Source organism: Cyberlindnera jadinii, assembly GCF_001661405.1.
Source record: "Cyberlindnera jadinii NRRL Y-1542 unplaced genomic scaffold CYBJAscaffold_3, whole genome shotgun sequence".
Taxonomy (NCBI): domain Eukaryota; kingdom Fungi; phylum Ascomycota; class Saccharomycetes; order Phaffomycetales; family Wickerhamomycetaceae; genus Williopsis; species Williopsis jadinii.
The window spans coordinates 126,912-142,280 of NW_017963654.1; the positions used below are offsets into that span (position 1 = coordinate 126,912).

A 15,369-nucleotide genomic window follows, 5' to 3' on the forward strand; every position below is an offset into this window, starting at 1 on the left:
GGCTGGAAGATCATACAACCCAGGCCAAAGAACAAGAACATGTAACCGGTACCCGAGTTCAAGTTCCCAAGCGAGATCCCAGTCTCTTCAGAGATGTTGGTCAGCACAGAGTAGATAGCAGCAGAGGGAATACCAACACCATAAGTGTAAACAACCATACAGAACACCGACATCCACTTACGGCGCGGAGTCCAGTTCAGCGGGTCATCCGGGTCGTCAGATGGCGTGGGAATCAGCACAATCTTCTTGTTCCCTGACGAGTGACGGGCAGCCATGCTGCCGTCGAGGTCCACAAGGTTCGTGTTGCCCGGTATAGATTCGTAGTTGATAGCGTGGTGTCCACCCATTTCGCCGCTTGTATTCAATAGTAAGTGTCTTGAAGGAAGTACAGCTGTTTGATACTGCCAACCCGCTCTTGTGACTTGGAAAAACAGGAGTGCCTGTGTGCTTTTATACGCACTTCCGCACTGATAGAGATGAATCCAATAGTAGATGTGTTCTTGATTTAGCGCAGGTCTGATACCGCTACATCCTACCTAAGATAAACAATCAAAGGCGGGAAAAACTCCCCCAGTTGTGCACCACGATAAGTACAAGCTGCATATAACATTTTCTGTTCGCTGTGCCAAATACCGGTGGTGGCCACTCAGGCTTTGGCCTTCGCTCGTGGGGGCAAGAGGCAGTATCACGATCACGATCACGATCACGATCACGATCACCAGCACCTGATCTGGTCGCCCAAGGTTAGTCCATCACTATATCGGATGGGCCTGGAGGAGCCTGGAGGTGGTGGTGCACAGAGATAAGTGCGACTGTTCACTTTGGAGATGTGATCTGTGTGCTCTGTACCACATGTACAATGACATGCATATGAGCAGGTGTGGCCGAGAATAGGCCCCAAATTGTTAGGTAGAGCCCCGTCGTTAGGATTCCGTCGCCTACACCATATCATTTCCCTTTTCGTCACCCGCTCTCCAGAGGAGGCACACAGGTCAAGAGTCGTGTCCAAGTGGACTGGAGATTGTTGGAGACAGGATCGTTGATAGGCAGAGCCTGGCAGGACGGAGTGTGTCGATAAAGAATGTGCGATCAGTTAGAGATCGGCATTGATTCTTATCTGGATGCCGCCAGGCTTGTTGAGAGTATAGCACCCCTTATCTTGAGTGACGATATAGGGATCATGAGTAGTAATGGCGCGTATGTCTGCAATGCGTTGGAACGGTGGGTTGGCTATCGAATGTAGTAGTACACACACGGTGTGCGGTTGAGATTGATGCCATGTAATACATTATCTACAGCTTGTTCAAGAATAGGGATTCCGAATGCCATAAAGCAAAAGCAAGTTATATGAAGACAGCGCATAGCAGTGATCTGTCCAGGAGAACATCAAGTCCTCTGGTGTCACTCTGCAAGCCATGGCTACTTGTCAATCCCCAACTGACGTTTAAAACGTCAATTACGGAATCAAGAGCGCGTGCGTGGGACATCTCTTCAACGTTTAGGAGCATGTTCACCACGAACTTCCTTTGGTTGTCATTGATCAAGCTCAAGCCAACTATGAACAGCGACCAAGTTAGAATTAGCGAAATCCGTGAACTTAGAGGGATTTGGAACAAACGAGGCATTATATAGTCAATGTCTCTTTGAACGTCTGGATCGTATTCGGACAGCGTAGGATCAACAACCTTACGAAGTACGATGCTCGAAGCTCTAATGACAATCTCAGCAACTTTAACAGATTCCTTGAGATTGGCGTATTTTCTCTCGTTGACACGGATCTCTGGGGGGATAATCGGGGTTGGATAGAATTTAGCAATGTCCAAGAGCTTCTTTGCACAGTCCATCGACCACTGTGAACGTGCAGTCCTGATCAAATAAGAAGCTTTGGCAGCAACCTCAAATGCGTCAGATGCAGCCCCAAGGACCGGGTTATTCATCCAAACCACATCGCAGCTGAATAAAGGTGTCTTCAGATACGCCTTCAAGATCTTGAAAACTTCGAATGGGTTCGGGTAGTTCTCAATATCGTGCGTGGTTAAAATGCTAACAGAGTAGTTGTAAAGGAAGCTCTCGATAAACATTCGTTCAAACTGTTTGCCGAAAAGAGCATTTCTTCTGCTGTTTTCATAGCCAATCAGCGTGTTCTTGATTTCCAATTTCAGGCTATTGGAGGAAACATCCTCGAAAAAGCCGTCGTTTGGTAACTTGGGTCCTTCGAGCCTTTCCACTTCAAGACTCTTCTGTCTTCTGCTGACCTTAGCCTTGATCAGTTTGTAAGAGTTCTTCAAGTTAGTTGCACCAACTTTGTTATCGCAATGCGATGTAACCTTAGCACCTAAACATAGCAGTTGGAAAGCAGCGCCTAGCCAAATTTCATCATGTTCGGCTATCGGTCTACTATCAACATATTCCATTATGCCAAGGATGGCAGCCTGGTACTTCTTGACACTCAGATCTATGAGATTGGGTGATGACCAGCTCAGAAAGGCACAACCACAGGCTTCTCCAACCTTTTCGATAACCCTGTTTCTTCTAAGAAGTGGCGTGAAAGTTGCGTTTGTTGTCAAGAGCGGATGTGTATATTGGGGTCCTACCGATGTGATAAACCCATTTACACATGCATCCATGAACAGTTGGTTCTCTGTTGGACGCAACATCTGTAATGGTAATATCCTTAACAGATCAACATCCATAGGCTCAATCATATTGGAGCTGTTAGTTCTTGTAGATACCACCATACATGTCTCGTTGTCCAGCGATTCGTACTCTTCCGGTGACAGCGGCTCCACCGCGGGTGACAAATGTGGAAAGTCGGATAGATTTGAGCATGGTGGAGATAGTTCAAGCTTCACTTCTTTACCAACGGGGTCGGCGTTGCTTGTAGCGATTTTCTTCCTCTTGTGAAGTACAGTAACAGGAGATGGTATTTGGTACGCTTTAGGAAGTCTCTCCTTGCCTTCGGGCCATACACACTCAACCCCCCTTGATAGACAGGAGGAGCATGACGGTTTACACTCATCACATTTTTTCTTCCTCTTGCGGCCTGGACAAGATGTCTATCGTTAGTACTCCACTGAGCGCAAGTTGATGTTAAAGCACACTCACAGCTGAGACACCCCATTCTGGACCGCTTGACCTTTGCTCTGGTCAGTTTGGCTTTTGATCGTGGGTTTTCAAACTTGATAACCATCTGGAACGGTAGTTTCCCTGGTATTGTAGTCATTATGCTAACCAGTCTGTTGTGTATTCTGGTTATACGTGTCTAATGCTCTGTAGCTCTTCACCAAAACGGTTATATCGACAGTTCAATCAGCGAGTATATGATGGGAAAAGGTTCTTGGGATATCAATTCATCGGGATTTTTCCCTCCTTCTAAAGATCACCGAGCACCACCTCAACCGTTCCGTCTTCTTCTACACACCACACGGTGCAATGGATCAACAGAAGATAGGCAACTTCTGAGGCTGGGGGTGGGGGGTTGTGCAGCGTTCCAGAATTTACGTCAGGCGTGCGAATATTTACGCACCACGAACTGTGAGGCTAGGGGATGGTTTATTATGGAGTTTATCGTTCGCCTGTTCTGGGCCCTGAGTTCATGCGCTAAAGAGCCAAAGAATGGGTCTATAATACGTGGGAATCTACCCCACACGTAGTTGGTGGTATATTTGGAGTACGCTGTACCGTCAAGGCTGGGCCTCCTTACCAATTGGCGTGTAATTATATCGGCAAAGCTGGTTCTGGTACTTTGCCGGTGTTTCATCATCAGTTTCACACGTTACGCATTGCACGCGCACACCGTTGCACGCTGACAATGAACCAATGTTGTAGTAAGTACATACGTAGTGGTGGTGGCACAGTTATTGGTAGAGTTTCATACTCAATGGACTTCGTTGGTACGAGTTGCTGGCAGAGAGCCCATTCCACAGAACTTTATCGGTGCTGATAAACCCCAGATTAACAAGAGTTTCGGACAAAACGCACAAACTGATAAGAGACTAGCTATGTAGATTCCTGACTTGCGGTGCAATATACCGTAAAACTATATGACGTTGGTGTTGTTGACTAGCTTCCGAAGCAGTTGACTTCTAACGAAGCCAATGAACCGCTCAAGCGACACGGTTTCTTTCCTGATAGGGAAACGGAACAACTGATTGTCCTTGCTGGTGCTCAGATCGATGCCACGGCTGTTCCTCAGATTGAGATGACTGTTACATAGCAATAGGGCCGGTTCGCAGTGTACTCTGCCACTACATGCAGTACCCAGCTGGAGATTGTAACTGGAAAACGTGGGACTATGCTAAATATAGTGCCATGTATCTTGGATCTTACGTCACATCTTGTTGTTGTTGTTGTTGTTTTATCTTACAGGCGAGGCTAAGGCCCCACAGGGTGCTTTTTCACAAGCGCATTTCCTAATGCGGAAGAAATTTACCCATGCGGAGAGAAGAACTATGTGATCTGTGTATCACAAATTTCAATCAAAGGCGTGCACTTGGTGGCGTATCGGTGAATGAATCCGATATTTGGACCTATCGAAGACCACCAACGAGCCACGCGGTTCGCCCAAACATGTTCATCAGCTATCAAAAAATGGATTCCAGCAGAAATTTTATCATCGTTCATAGCGAGCAGTGTAGCCGATTACCCATTTTGGTCAATGGAGTTGATAAAGCAACCACAAAGTAGGTAGCCGCTGAAAGCCAACGATAAATATAAATATCACCAATATTCGTAGATACATAATAAGCTTTAGTTATTGCTAGTCGCTACAACCATCTCCGAAATATCCTGAACTGCGAATCACGAAATGACAACTGCACAAGTCTTCTTCGATCATCGCACTGAAAAACTCACCAGTGAAGAAACCCACTACAAAGGTGACCCAGAGCGTTACGAGAAGGAATGGGTTCCGCTGATCAAGGCGTACAATAAGGCACGTGAGGATGCTATTCCAAAGGAATATCTAGCGCCTAAAGGGCTCTTGCCTGAAGGCGACCTTGACTATGCACCATTCGATGCCACCACGGTTCCTGCAAAGGTCCTTGACCCTAAGTCTCTGGCAATCACTGAACTCACCGCTGTTGAAATTGCAAAGAAGATCAAGGCCAAAGAACTCACGGCGGTTCAAACAATCACCGCATTCATCAAGAGGGCAACAATTGCTCATCAGTTGACCAATTGCGCCATGGAGGTTCTGTTTGAAGAAGGGCTGAAAAGAGCTCAGGAACTCGATTCATACTACGAGACAACAGGTGAATTGGTTGGTCCATTGCACGGTGTTCCGGTGTCTTTGAAAGAGCACTACAACTACGCAGGACGTGTTACAACCTGTAGTTTTGTTGCATGTTTGACCAATATTACACCGGAGTTCTCACTCACCAACCAAATCCTTTATGACCTTGGTGCAGTGTTCTACATCAGAACCACAGAGCCTCAATGCTTGATGCATTTGGACTCTGAGAACAACATCACGGGTCGTGCAAGAAATGCACACAAGCTTTCTATGTCTCCAGGTGGATCGTCCTCTGGTGAGGGTGCATTGATCGCAATGAAAGGTTCTCCGTTAGGTGTTGGTTCAGATATTGGTGGTTCAATTCGTTCCCCATGTGCATTCAACGGCATCTGGGGTATGAAACCTTCTAATAAGAGAGTTTCTATGAAAGATGTCATGATGGCACCAACTGACACGTGCAATGAGATGATTGTCTGCTCTTTAGGTCCAATGGCCAACTCGCCAGAGGATTTGGATCTTTTTATGAAGTCTTATCTCAGCAAGAAGCCATGGAATGAGGATGCTACTTGCATGCCAATTGAGTGGAGAACTGTTCCAACTCCAAAGCCTTCGGAGTTGACCATTGGTATTTGCTACGATGATGGTGTCGTGAAGCCACATCCACCTGTGCTTCGTGCCTTGAAGGAGGTTGAAAAGAAGTTGAGGGCAGTAGGTATCAACGTTGTCTCTTGGGAGCCACACAGAGTCTATGAAGCTGTTGAAGTGGCTTTTGCATCCTACACTGCAGATGGTAACTACACTGCAATCAACAGATTGGCTGCATCTGGTGAACCTGTTGTTCCTCTAACTGACCATTACTTACAGATGGGTAAAGGTGACAAGGGCCTTTCCACACTTGAACAACACTTTTATACCAACACCAGGGAAGCTTTGCGCCAGGAGTACCTTGATTTATTCAACAAGAGAGGCGTTAACTTCGTTCTTGCACCAACATACGTTGGTGTCGCACCTAAACCGTCCACCATCAAATACTGGGGTTATACTGCCTTGTGGAACATTTTGGACTACACCTGTGTCACTTTCCCATCTGGGATCAGTGCTTCAAAGGAACTGGACCCTGCAGAGGACATTGAACCAAGAAATGAGTATGAAGCCTATGAGTATGGCTTGTACAACGCAGAGGATGCGGATGGGCTGCCAGTTGGCTTGACGCTAGTTGGTAGACGTTATACTGAAGAGGAAACTTTGAAAGCTTCCACGGTTATTCGTGACGCTTTGAAAGCGTAATTGACTTAACACATTGTATAAGTCATGAAGTTTACAAATTGGTTGTTATACAAGAAGAATATACTAAACTATGTGTAGCTGTGCTGTAGTGTTTTCAGTGGAGTTTATGTCTCTTACTTAATCAGAGGTGGTGATAGCGCCCGGTTCATAAGCGCCACCCTTAACATTAATATGGCTGTCAACTTTTGAGAAGCACGAGAGCCATAGTTACTACACAGAATGAAATCAAGAAGGACATCATCCACTGGCGTGAACACAGCCAGTGTACCACCAAAGACCCAGCAAAACAGTGGGAAGTCCACGCGCCGTCGAAACATAGCGAAAGCTCAAAAGTCGAAGTCGACAGAGCCTTCTACGAGCATTTCAGCCTCTTCTAGCGAAGAAGGCAGCATAACAACAGCACTTGATCACAAATCGACAAAGCAAAAGGTTGGAGAAGACGATATTTCGACATTAACCGCTTTTCAGACTTCTCAGCTTTTGGAACTGGATCTATACGCCAGAGGACGGAGATCTGTTCCAACTACTCCCCGTAGCACTTTCTCAGAGCTCTTGAGCATGTGCTATGGTGAAGAAATGCACCATGATTCTGACACATCTCTACCATCATGCTGTTTCAAGAAAGACCATTCAGTTGAAATAGTCCAAGATTTGTCACAGAGTTTCCAAATGATACAGATTGTTGGCCTGGGCATGAAACTGAAACAACTAATCACACGAAGATTGGATTAGATCACAAGGAAGTTACTGAGCTATGTTTACTGTGCAGAATAGATGAAGGCTGGACTAACCAATTCCAACTATGGCCAACCTATGTATTAAGCTAGATTAATGCGTTGTTGTAGATGCGTCACAGCTTCTCTCCCACGTTTTGATGGAACAACTCCACGGGCTGCGCAGTTCCCAAAGTTGTTAGCCAGGCTTAGCAACCCATAGCTTCAGAGCAGCAGGGTGATGTGTACATAAAAGCCAACCACAGTGTTCGATGGAAGCGGTTGACTTGTCTCTCTATCCATCGAAAGAAGCATGCATCGTAGAAACTTCCCGATTAGGAATATTACGTACTAAACTTTATTTTCCTCTTTACCAAACCAGCTCGTAATAATAAACAACAAATTCTGAAAATTTATAACACGCCGTTATAGTATAGTGGTTAGTACAGGTCGTTGTGGCCGACCAGACCCAGGTTCGATTCCAGGTAACGGCACTTGTTTTTTTTTGCTTCGCCCGCGGTCGTGATCGTGCGTGTCGCGTAGCCACCACAACGTCACATAGACCGCATTACACACGCTCATGTGTGTTCAATTACCTTCCAAAGTCTCCAGTCTCGAACACAGCAGTGCACCAACAGCGCACCAACAGCGCTGTGATCATCCAAATATTGGCCCAATTGGCGTTATCGGCGAAGTAAAACACGCGTTGACGTGATTTAATTCCAGACACGCGACTCAAAGTTTACGCAGAAAACGGCGCTGCAGCTCCCGCTGTTTCTATTTTAACCTTGATTTGGCTTTTTGTGCTCTTGTCGGGGTTCCTCGAAAATCTCACATGTGTAATATCTTTTCTTGCAAAAGGAACTTCATTTGCAAACGAATACGCATCTCGTTTGGGAGTGAATTTTTTTCTCTCTTGTTAGGAAAATACACAGCTTCTTTGAAAAGAGCCGTGACATTGCTTTCTATTTCCAAGTATGACTGGCCAGCTGTTGGAGAAAGTGGATCTTGGACTCCAGTTGCTGTTCATTGCAGCGACTACGATGGTCTTATTGGCAAAGTTTAATACCGGGCTTTCTGGGTTCCTCAAATACGGCAAGACGCTCTCATCAGGCGTACAGGTACGACAGCAAAGCCACGATGGGCGATTTGTGGAGGAGGCTCCGTTTGGATTTATCGTTAGAATGACACTTGATCTCAAGGTACCCAAGTTCTGGTTCTTTCACTTCTACCTCTTGTCTTTGGTGCTATCGACTGTCGGCTTCATCATCACGCATACGAGGCTTCGGACCAAGGATACCACGCATCCCTTCACGCTACCTGACATCCAAAACGTTGGCACGATACCGCTCGAGATCTCACGTCTGGCGTTCTTTCTCATAATTGGGCATTCTTCCCGGAGATTCTTCGAGACGTTGCTCATCTTCAAGTATAACAGGACTTCCAAGATGAACATAACACACTACCTCGTGGGCATCTTCTTCTACACTGCAATAAACCTGCAACTTTTCCTCAACACCGACTTCAAGGTCACACAGAAGGCCAAACCGGACATTGTGCTGTTCCTATCACTCCTGCTGTTTCTGGTGGCATCGACAGATCAATTCCTCAACCATGCACACCTTTCCGGTATTAAAAAGTATCGAATTCCAAGATACGGCTTGTTCCAACGGATTGTATGTGCGCATTACTTGGATGAAATATTTATATACCTTGCTGTCTTTGGAGTTCTAAGGACAAGGACGTCATTTCTTGCCCTGGTATTTGTGATTGTTAACCTATCAATATCAGCAATTGAAACCAGAAACTACTACAAGTTGAGGGAAGAAGGGAAAGTACCCAAATGGTCCATCATTCCATTTTTTATATAGACCGCGTATATTTATACTACTGAGTGAACGATCTCTTTACTATATACATATTCTTTACTGTTCAAATCTCTTGAAGAGTACAGAGGTGTTGATTCCACCAAACCCGAAACTGTTTGACAGTGCGTAGTTGATCTCTTTTTCAACAGGCTTTGGTCCAACAAAGTTCAACTGGAAGGCACGGCCATCAGAGTCGACATCAGGATCCTCCAGGTTCAACGTTGGAGGACAGACCTGGTCATGTACTGCCAGTGTGGTGAATATCCCCTCCACAGCGCCGGCTGCTCCAAGGAGATGTCCTGTAGACCCCTTTGTAGAGGATATATGGAAATGGTTGTTGTCCTTCAGCATGACTTGTAATGCGCGTGCCTCGATAGAGTCACCCATAGCAGTTGATGTGGCATGTGCATTGACATAGTCAATGTCATTGGTTGTATGATCTCTCAGTGCAAGCTTCATGGCTCTAATAGCACCGCTTCCATGGGGATCTGGCGCAGTCATGTGATAACCATCACCGGAGAGACCGTATCCAACAACTTCAGCGTATATCTGCGCACCTCTTTGTTTGGCATGTTCCAATTCTTCCAAGACTAAAACACCACATCCTTCACTGAGCACAAAGCCGTCACGATTCTTGTCGAATGGTCTAGAGGCCTTTTCAGGCTCATCGTTCGACTTTGTAGAGAGTGACTTTGCCCTAGAGAAACCAGCAAGCGCCAGTGGAACGACACCTGTTTCCGTGGCTCCTGCAACCATCACTTGGGCGTAGTCATCCTTGATAAAGCGATACGCATCACCAATGGCATGATTACCTGTAGCACACGCTGTACTGACGGTATGGTTTGGACCTTTGAGTCCATATGTCATTGAAACAACACCAGAAGCCATGCTTGGCAATGCCTTTGGAACAAAGAGCGGTTGAACTTTTCTGTAGCCGCCTTCGTGGTAGATCATGGACTGTTCATAAACTTCTCCAAAAGCTCCAATGCCAGTCCCTATACAAACACCAGTGCTTGCCTGCTCGTCATCAGTCTTTGGTTCCCATTGAGCATCTAGGAGCGCCTCTTTCGCAGCGACAATTGCATATTGGGTAAGTAATGCATACCTTCTGGAGAGCGATGGTGGCAAATGGTCGTCTGGATTCCATTTTCCTTCTGATATGCTCCCCTTCGGCACAGCACCGACAACTTTTGAAGGGATGAGGTCGTATTCTGGGTTGTTCAGTGTCTTTGTTGAAACAATGCCGCTTTCACCAGCCAATAGCCTTGCCCAGTTTCTCTTGACCCCAACCCCAAGAGGCGAAACCATACCCAATCCTGTGATCACAACTCTTCTTGCCTGTGACATGGTGCAACTCGTCTATCTGCTATGGTAATACCGCCTATGGACTATGCTAGACGTGTGACTTGTGGACGAGGAGCAATTTCTTTTGGGACCTGGAGGCTGGGGCACGAATTCCCCAGCACCGGATTTGTCTGGCGATGGGCACCACCAGCTAAACCAACCTGTGTCAATGTTGTTCGCCGGAGCCGAGGCTACACCTGTGAGAACCACACCACCATACCGTTTGAACACCATAGGCGTTGAAATCTGGAACGGTTAGGGTGTTGATGTTGCTACATGGGCTGTTCACCTAAAGATTATGGATATAGTTATTGTTGTTGTCATGGCAACGAGGATTTCACCACTCCCGCGGGCAAAAAAAAGAAAACGAGAGTGCCCCACGTGGGGCTCGAACCCACAACCGTACGATTAAGAGTCGTAAGCGCTACCGATTGCGCCAGCGAGGCTACTTCGTTGAAAGCAGATTCTCACGGTTTTCCGAGTGAAGAGAACGCCAACTACGACGGGTTATGAGCACGCTCATGTATTCCGTCGTAGTTGGTTTGTTGTGTGAGCAGACGCGCGAACCACCTGAGCTGAGGAGGACTCACCAGCTGGAGGCCTCATCAGGTATAAAGAACCAATTCAACAGCCCCGGTGAAGTCGTAAAGGAAAATCCACAGTAGACGCTAAGTGCTCACTGATTGATGGCAAGTTACTCTGTAATATACGCATCACCGGGCCCGAAGCCAAACCATTTCCTTTGTATTTTTCCCACACTCTGAGTGCTTACTTTCTGACGCGCACTGGTGGAAGATGAGAGCTTAACCGGCAGCCATATAAAAGGCCCAACTACACGCAATCAATCGCTGTTTTCATTCCAGTAGCAAAGACCCAAAGGGCTTAAAGCGTTTTCTGCTCAAAGTAAAGCAACACGTACAATTCTTCAACCAATTTCAAGGCGAATTTGGTCGAGTGCTGCTAGTTAGAAGGAAAATAAAGTGTCTGCCTACGCTCACAAGGTGAAAAATTATTGGCGGCGTGCTGTGAAAAATTTAACGGCCAAAGCTGAAAAAAATTGTCAAAGCGACAAAACCATAGACGAAACCTTTCTTTAGACAAAGTCGTGTCACGCTAATCTCCAAGGTTTTTACTTCCAGGTTTGTCTGTGTTGATTAGTCTTAGAATGACTGAAGCAAAGACCATTGTTCTCGAGAACGTGAGTATCCCGCTGTTTTTTATCGTTTTGTCCCTGCCTGTGTGGGAGCCACTTGACACATCACCTCACAGGCAGCGGCTCTGATCAGGTTGTCAGAGAAATGGCTCTATACACACCAATCATATCAGCACAGCGGTACTAACAGGCTTGTTTCTCGATTAGACTGCGAGAAGAGATACCCTTATCGGTATTGAAAAGAAATACCAGGCTCTCTGGGCTGAAGAGAAGCTCTTTGAGCAAAACGCTCCTACTTTGGAGGAGGAGAACGTCGAAATCTCCATCGATGAGCTCCACAAGAAGTATCCAAAGTTCATGTCCTCCATGGCTTATCCTTATATGAACGGTGTCCTCCACGCTGGTCACTGTTTCACTTTGTCCAAGGTGGAGTTCAGCATTGGTTTTGAACGTATGAGAGGTAAGAGAGCATTGTTCCCATTGGGTTTCCACTGTACTGGTATGCCAATCAAGGCGTGTGCCGATAAGTTGGTCCGTGAAGCTGAAATGTTTGGTAAAGATTACAGCAATGTTCCAGCTGAGGAGGAGGAACCAGAGGCTGAGAAGCCAAAAGAACAAACGCCACAAGCCAAATCTGAAGATGGTAAGTTCAAAGGTAAGAAGACCAAGGCTGCTGCAAAGCAAGGTCGTGGTAAGTACCAATTCGAGATTATGCTTCAACTCGGTATCCCAAGAGAAGAGCTGTACAAGTTTGCCGACCCATACTACTGGCTCGAGTACTTCCCACCTCTCTGTCAAAGTGACTGTGAGAAGTTCGGTGCCAGAATCGACTGGCGTCGTTCCATGATCACCACTGATATGAACCCATTCTACGATCAATTTGTTAGATGGCAAGTTCAAAGATTGAAAGATATCGGTAAGATCAAATTTGGTGAGAGATACACCATCTACTCTGAAAAGGACGGTCAACCATGTATGGATCACGATAGACAATCCGGTGAAGGTGTCACTCCACAGGAATACGTTGGTATCAAAATTCAAATTACAGAGTTCTCTGATCCAACCGTTGCTGAATCTCTCGACAGCTCTAAACCTGTTTACTTAGTGGCTGCTACTTTACGTCCTGAGACCATGTACGGTCAAACTTGTTGTTTTGTTTCTCCAAAGATTGATTACGGTATCTTTGACAATGGTAAGGAATACTTCATTACCACTGAGCGTGCTTACAAGAACATGTCGTACCAAAAGATCACTCCACAACGTGGTGATTACAAGCCAACCGTTGTTGTCAGTGGTAAGCGTTTGATTGGTTCTAAAATCAAGGCCCCATTGGCACAATTCGACGAGTTGAGAGTCTTGCCTATGGAGACTGTTCTCGCTACAAAGGGTACTGGTGTGGTTACATGTGTTCCATCCGATTCCCCAGATGATTACATCACCACCAAGGATTTGCAGAACAAGCCAGAGTACTATGGTATCGACAAGGATTGGGTTAGAGATCCAGTGCCACTCATTAAGACTGAGAAATATGGTAACATGTGTGCTGAGTACTTGTGTAAGGAGCTCAAGATTCAATCTCCAAAGGATTCCATTCAATTGGCTAAAGCTAAGGAGGCCGCCTACAAGGAAGGTTTCTACAGTGGTATTATGGATGTCGGTCCATACAAGGGCGAGAAGGTTGAAGTTGCAAAGCCAAAGGTTAAGGCTGATTTGATTGCTACCGGTGAGGCCTTTGTCTACTCTGAACCAGAGTCTCAAGTGGTTTCTCGTTCTGGTGATATCTGTATCGTTTCTCTCGAAGACCAGTGGTATGTTGATTACGGTGAGAAGGACTGGAAGTCTCAAGCTGTTGAAGCTTTGGAATCCATGAACACTTTCACTACAGAGACAAGAAATGGTTTCGAAGGTGTTTTAGACTGGTTGAAGAACTGGGCCGTTTGTCGTACTTACGGTTTGGGTACCAGATTGCCATGGGACGAAAAGTACTTGGTCGAGTCTCTTTCAGATTCTACCATCTACCAAGCTTATTATACAATCTCCCATTTGTTGCACACCGACTACTATGGTAAAGACTTGGGCAAATTCGGTATCACCCCAGAGCAAATGACAGCTGACGTCTTTGATTACATCTTTTTACGTAAGGAAGACATCAAGACAGAGATCCCATTGTCTGCCTTGCAAACTTTGAGAAGAGAATTCGAGTACTTCTACCCATTGGATGTTTCTATCTCTGGTAAGGATTTGATTCCAAACCATTTGACTTTCTTCATCTACACTCACACTGCTATCTTCCCAAAGAGATTCTGGCCAGCAGGTATCCGTGCTAACGGTCACTTGTTGTTGAACAACAACAAGATGTCAAAGTCCACCGGTAATTTCATGACTTTAGAGCAAGTTGTGGAGAAGTTCGGTGCTGATGCTTCTCGTATTGCATTGGCCGATGCCGGTGATACTCTCGAAGACGCTAACTTTGAGGAGGCCAATGCCAATGCAGCTATTTTGCGTTTAACCACTTTGAAGGAGTGGGCTGAAGATGCCGTGAAGAACATCGACTCTTTCAGAGATGGAGAGTTCAACTTCTTCGATATTGCCTTCGAGAATGAGTTGAACGACTTGATCGAACAAACTTACACCAACTACGAATTGACTAACTACAAGACTGCCTTGAAGACAGGTTTGTTCGACTACCAAACAGCTCGTGATTACTACCGTGAAGCATCTGCAACTATGCACCGTGATTTGGTTTTGCGTTACATTGAAACACAAGTCTTGTTGTTGACTCCAGTTGCTCCTCACTTTGCTGATTATGTTTGGAGAGAGGTCTTGGGTAAGAAGACCACTATTCAAAGTGCATCTTTCCCAAGAGCCTCAAAACCAGTTGACTACTCCATCCTTGAATCCTTGGAGTACATCCGTGGTTTGTCTCGTTCCATCCGTGAGACTGAGGGTACCTTGATGAAGAAGAAGAAGGGCAAGGGTGCTGATGTTGACCAGTCCAAGCCTGTGAAGTTAACAATCTTCATCTCCGAAAACTTCCCAGAATGGCAAAACGATTATATCGAGATTGTGCGTGAACTCTTTGAGAAGCAATCTCTTAATGACAACGCTGTGATAAAGGAGAAGGTTGGTAAGGACATGAAGCGTGCTATGCCATTCATCTCCAACTTGAAGCAACGTTTAGTTAAGGAATCTCCAGATGTTGTTTTCAACAGAGAATTGAACTTTGACGAAGTTGCAACAGTTAAGACCGCCATCGAGACTATCAAGCGTGCTGCTTCTGCATTCAAGGTGCACGACGTGCAAGTCATTTCGTTCAAGAACGGTACTAGAGTCGGTACTGATATCTTCACTGGTGAAGAGGTTCCTATCACTATCACTGGTAAGATCATTGACAGTGCAGTTCCTGGCCAGCCAGGCTTGGTGATGGAGAACATCTAGACACCTCAGATCCTTTGGTACATAGAGTATGCTTTCTGGTGTAATGAAAGTTTTATTAAAGCAAGCCAGTACAGTGTAGGAGAGTACCACTAGTTATTTAACAGCTATGTATACAGCCATGGTCATATTTGAAGCAAGTAATCTGTCCATTACCCAACTAATTATAATCAGAATCTGTTTGGCGGGCTACATACAGTTTATCCTTTGTACTTGCGACTTGTTGGTGGTGATGACCTGTCTATCGGCAACGGCTTTGAGCAGATACGCTGTTGCAGACCTTATTTCTGCAGTAGTTCACGCATTCCTTGCAGAGTGGTGGTGTTTCTAAGGCCT

At 45.8% G+C, this 15,369-nt stretch overlaps 8 protein-coding genes and 2 non-coding genes across 10 annotated transcripts; 5 read left to right on the plus strand and 5 right to left on the minus strand.

Annotated features, from left to right (window-relative positions):
• Positions 1–19: 19 nt before the first annotated feature.
• CYBJADRAFT_171641 (uncharacterized protein) lies at positions 20–347 on the minus strand (the record flags this gene model as incomplete). The annotated part of the gene is made up of 1 exon (XM_020216242.1): positions 20–347. A coding segment is annotated over one exon (328 nt), but the record flags the coding sequence as incomplete, so codon positions are not given.
• A 728-nt stretch (positions 348–1,075) lies between these two features.
• Positions 1,076–3,447, minus strand: CYBJADRAFT_166426 (Zn(II)2Cys6 transcription factor). Its single transcript, XM_020214480.1, has 2 exons — positions 3,106–3,447; positions 1,076–3,043 (listed from the first exon to the last, which is right to left on the minus strand). Exons 1-2 carry the CDS (start codon positions 3,221–3,223, stop codon positions 1,344–1,346), a joined length of 1,818 nt encoding a protein of 605 aa, XP_020071666.1. The 5' UTR covers positions 3,224–3,447; the 3' UTR covers positions 1,076–1,343.
• A 1,318-nt stretch (positions 3,448–4,765) lies between these two features.
• CYBJADRAFT_148101 (amidase) lies at positions 4,766–6,580 on the plus strand. Its single transcript, XM_020213289.1, has one exon. It carries the CDS (start codon positions 4,808–4,810, stop codon positions 6,518–6,520), a length of 1,713 nt encoding a protein of 570 aa, XP_020071667.1. The 5' UTR covers positions 4,766–4,807; the 3' UTR covers positions 6,521–6,580.
• A 159-nt stretch (positions 6,581–6,739) lies between these two features.
• On the plus strand, positions 6,740–7,252 carry CYBJADRAFT_171644 (uncharacterized protein; the record flags this gene model as incomplete). The annotated part of the gene is made up of 1 exon (XM_020216243.1): positions 6,740–7,252. One exon carries the CDS (start codon positions 6,740–6,742, stop codon positions 7,250–7,252), a length of 513 nt encoding a protein of 170 aa, XP_020071668.1.
• Positions 7,253–7,655: 403 nt separating this feature from the next.
• Positions 7,656–7,727, plus strand: CYBJADRAFT_t40. The gene has a single exon. It is a non-coding gene; the product is annotated as a tRNA-His (tRNA).
• Positions 7,728–8,102: 375 nt separating this feature from the next.
• On the plus strand, positions 8,103–9,356 carry DFG10 (putative polyprenol reductase). Its single transcript, XM_020214481.1, has one exon. The coding sequence runs from the start codon at positions 8,211–8,213 to the stop codon at positions 9,102–9,104; it is 894 nt and encodes a 297-aa protein (XP_020071669.1). The 5' UTR covers positions 8,103–8,210; the 3' UTR covers positions 9,105–9,356.
• Positions 9,057–10,446, minus strand: CEM1 (fatty acid synthase CEM1). The gene has a single exon (XM_020214482.1). The coding sequence runs from the start codon at positions 10,407–10,409 to the stop codon at positions 9,159–9,161; it is 1,251 nt and encodes a 416-aa protein (XP_020071670.1). The 5' UTR covers positions 10,410–10,446; the 3' UTR covers positions 9,057–9,158.
• CYBJADRAFT_59631 (uncharacterized protein) lies at positions 10,355–10,718 on the minus strand. Its single transcript, XM_020217804.1, has one exon. The coding sequence runs from the start codon at positions 10,677–10,679 to the stop codon at positions 10,461–10,463; it is 219 nt and encodes a 72-aa protein (XP_020071671.1). The 5' UTR covers positions 10,680–10,718; the 3' UTR covers positions 10,355–10,460.
• A 100-nt stretch (positions 10,719–10,818) lies between these two features.
• On the minus strand, positions 10,819–10,891 carry CYBJADRAFT_t63. The gene has a single exon. It is a non-coding gene; the product is annotated as a tRNA-Lys (tRNA).
• Positions 10,892–11,258: 367 nt separating this feature from the next.
• On the plus strand, positions 11,259–15,339 carry CDC60 (leucine--tRNA ligase CDC60). Its single transcript, XM_020213290.1, has 2 exons — positions 11,259–11,643; positions 11,806–15,339. Exons 1-2 carry the CDS (start codon positions 11,611–11,613, stop codon positions 15,034–15,036), a joined length of 3,264 nt encoding a protein of 1,087 aa, XP_020071672.1. The 5' UTR covers positions 11,259–11,610; the 3' UTR covers positions 15,037–15,339.
• The last annotated feature ends 30 nt before the right edge of the window (positions 15,340–15,369 follow it).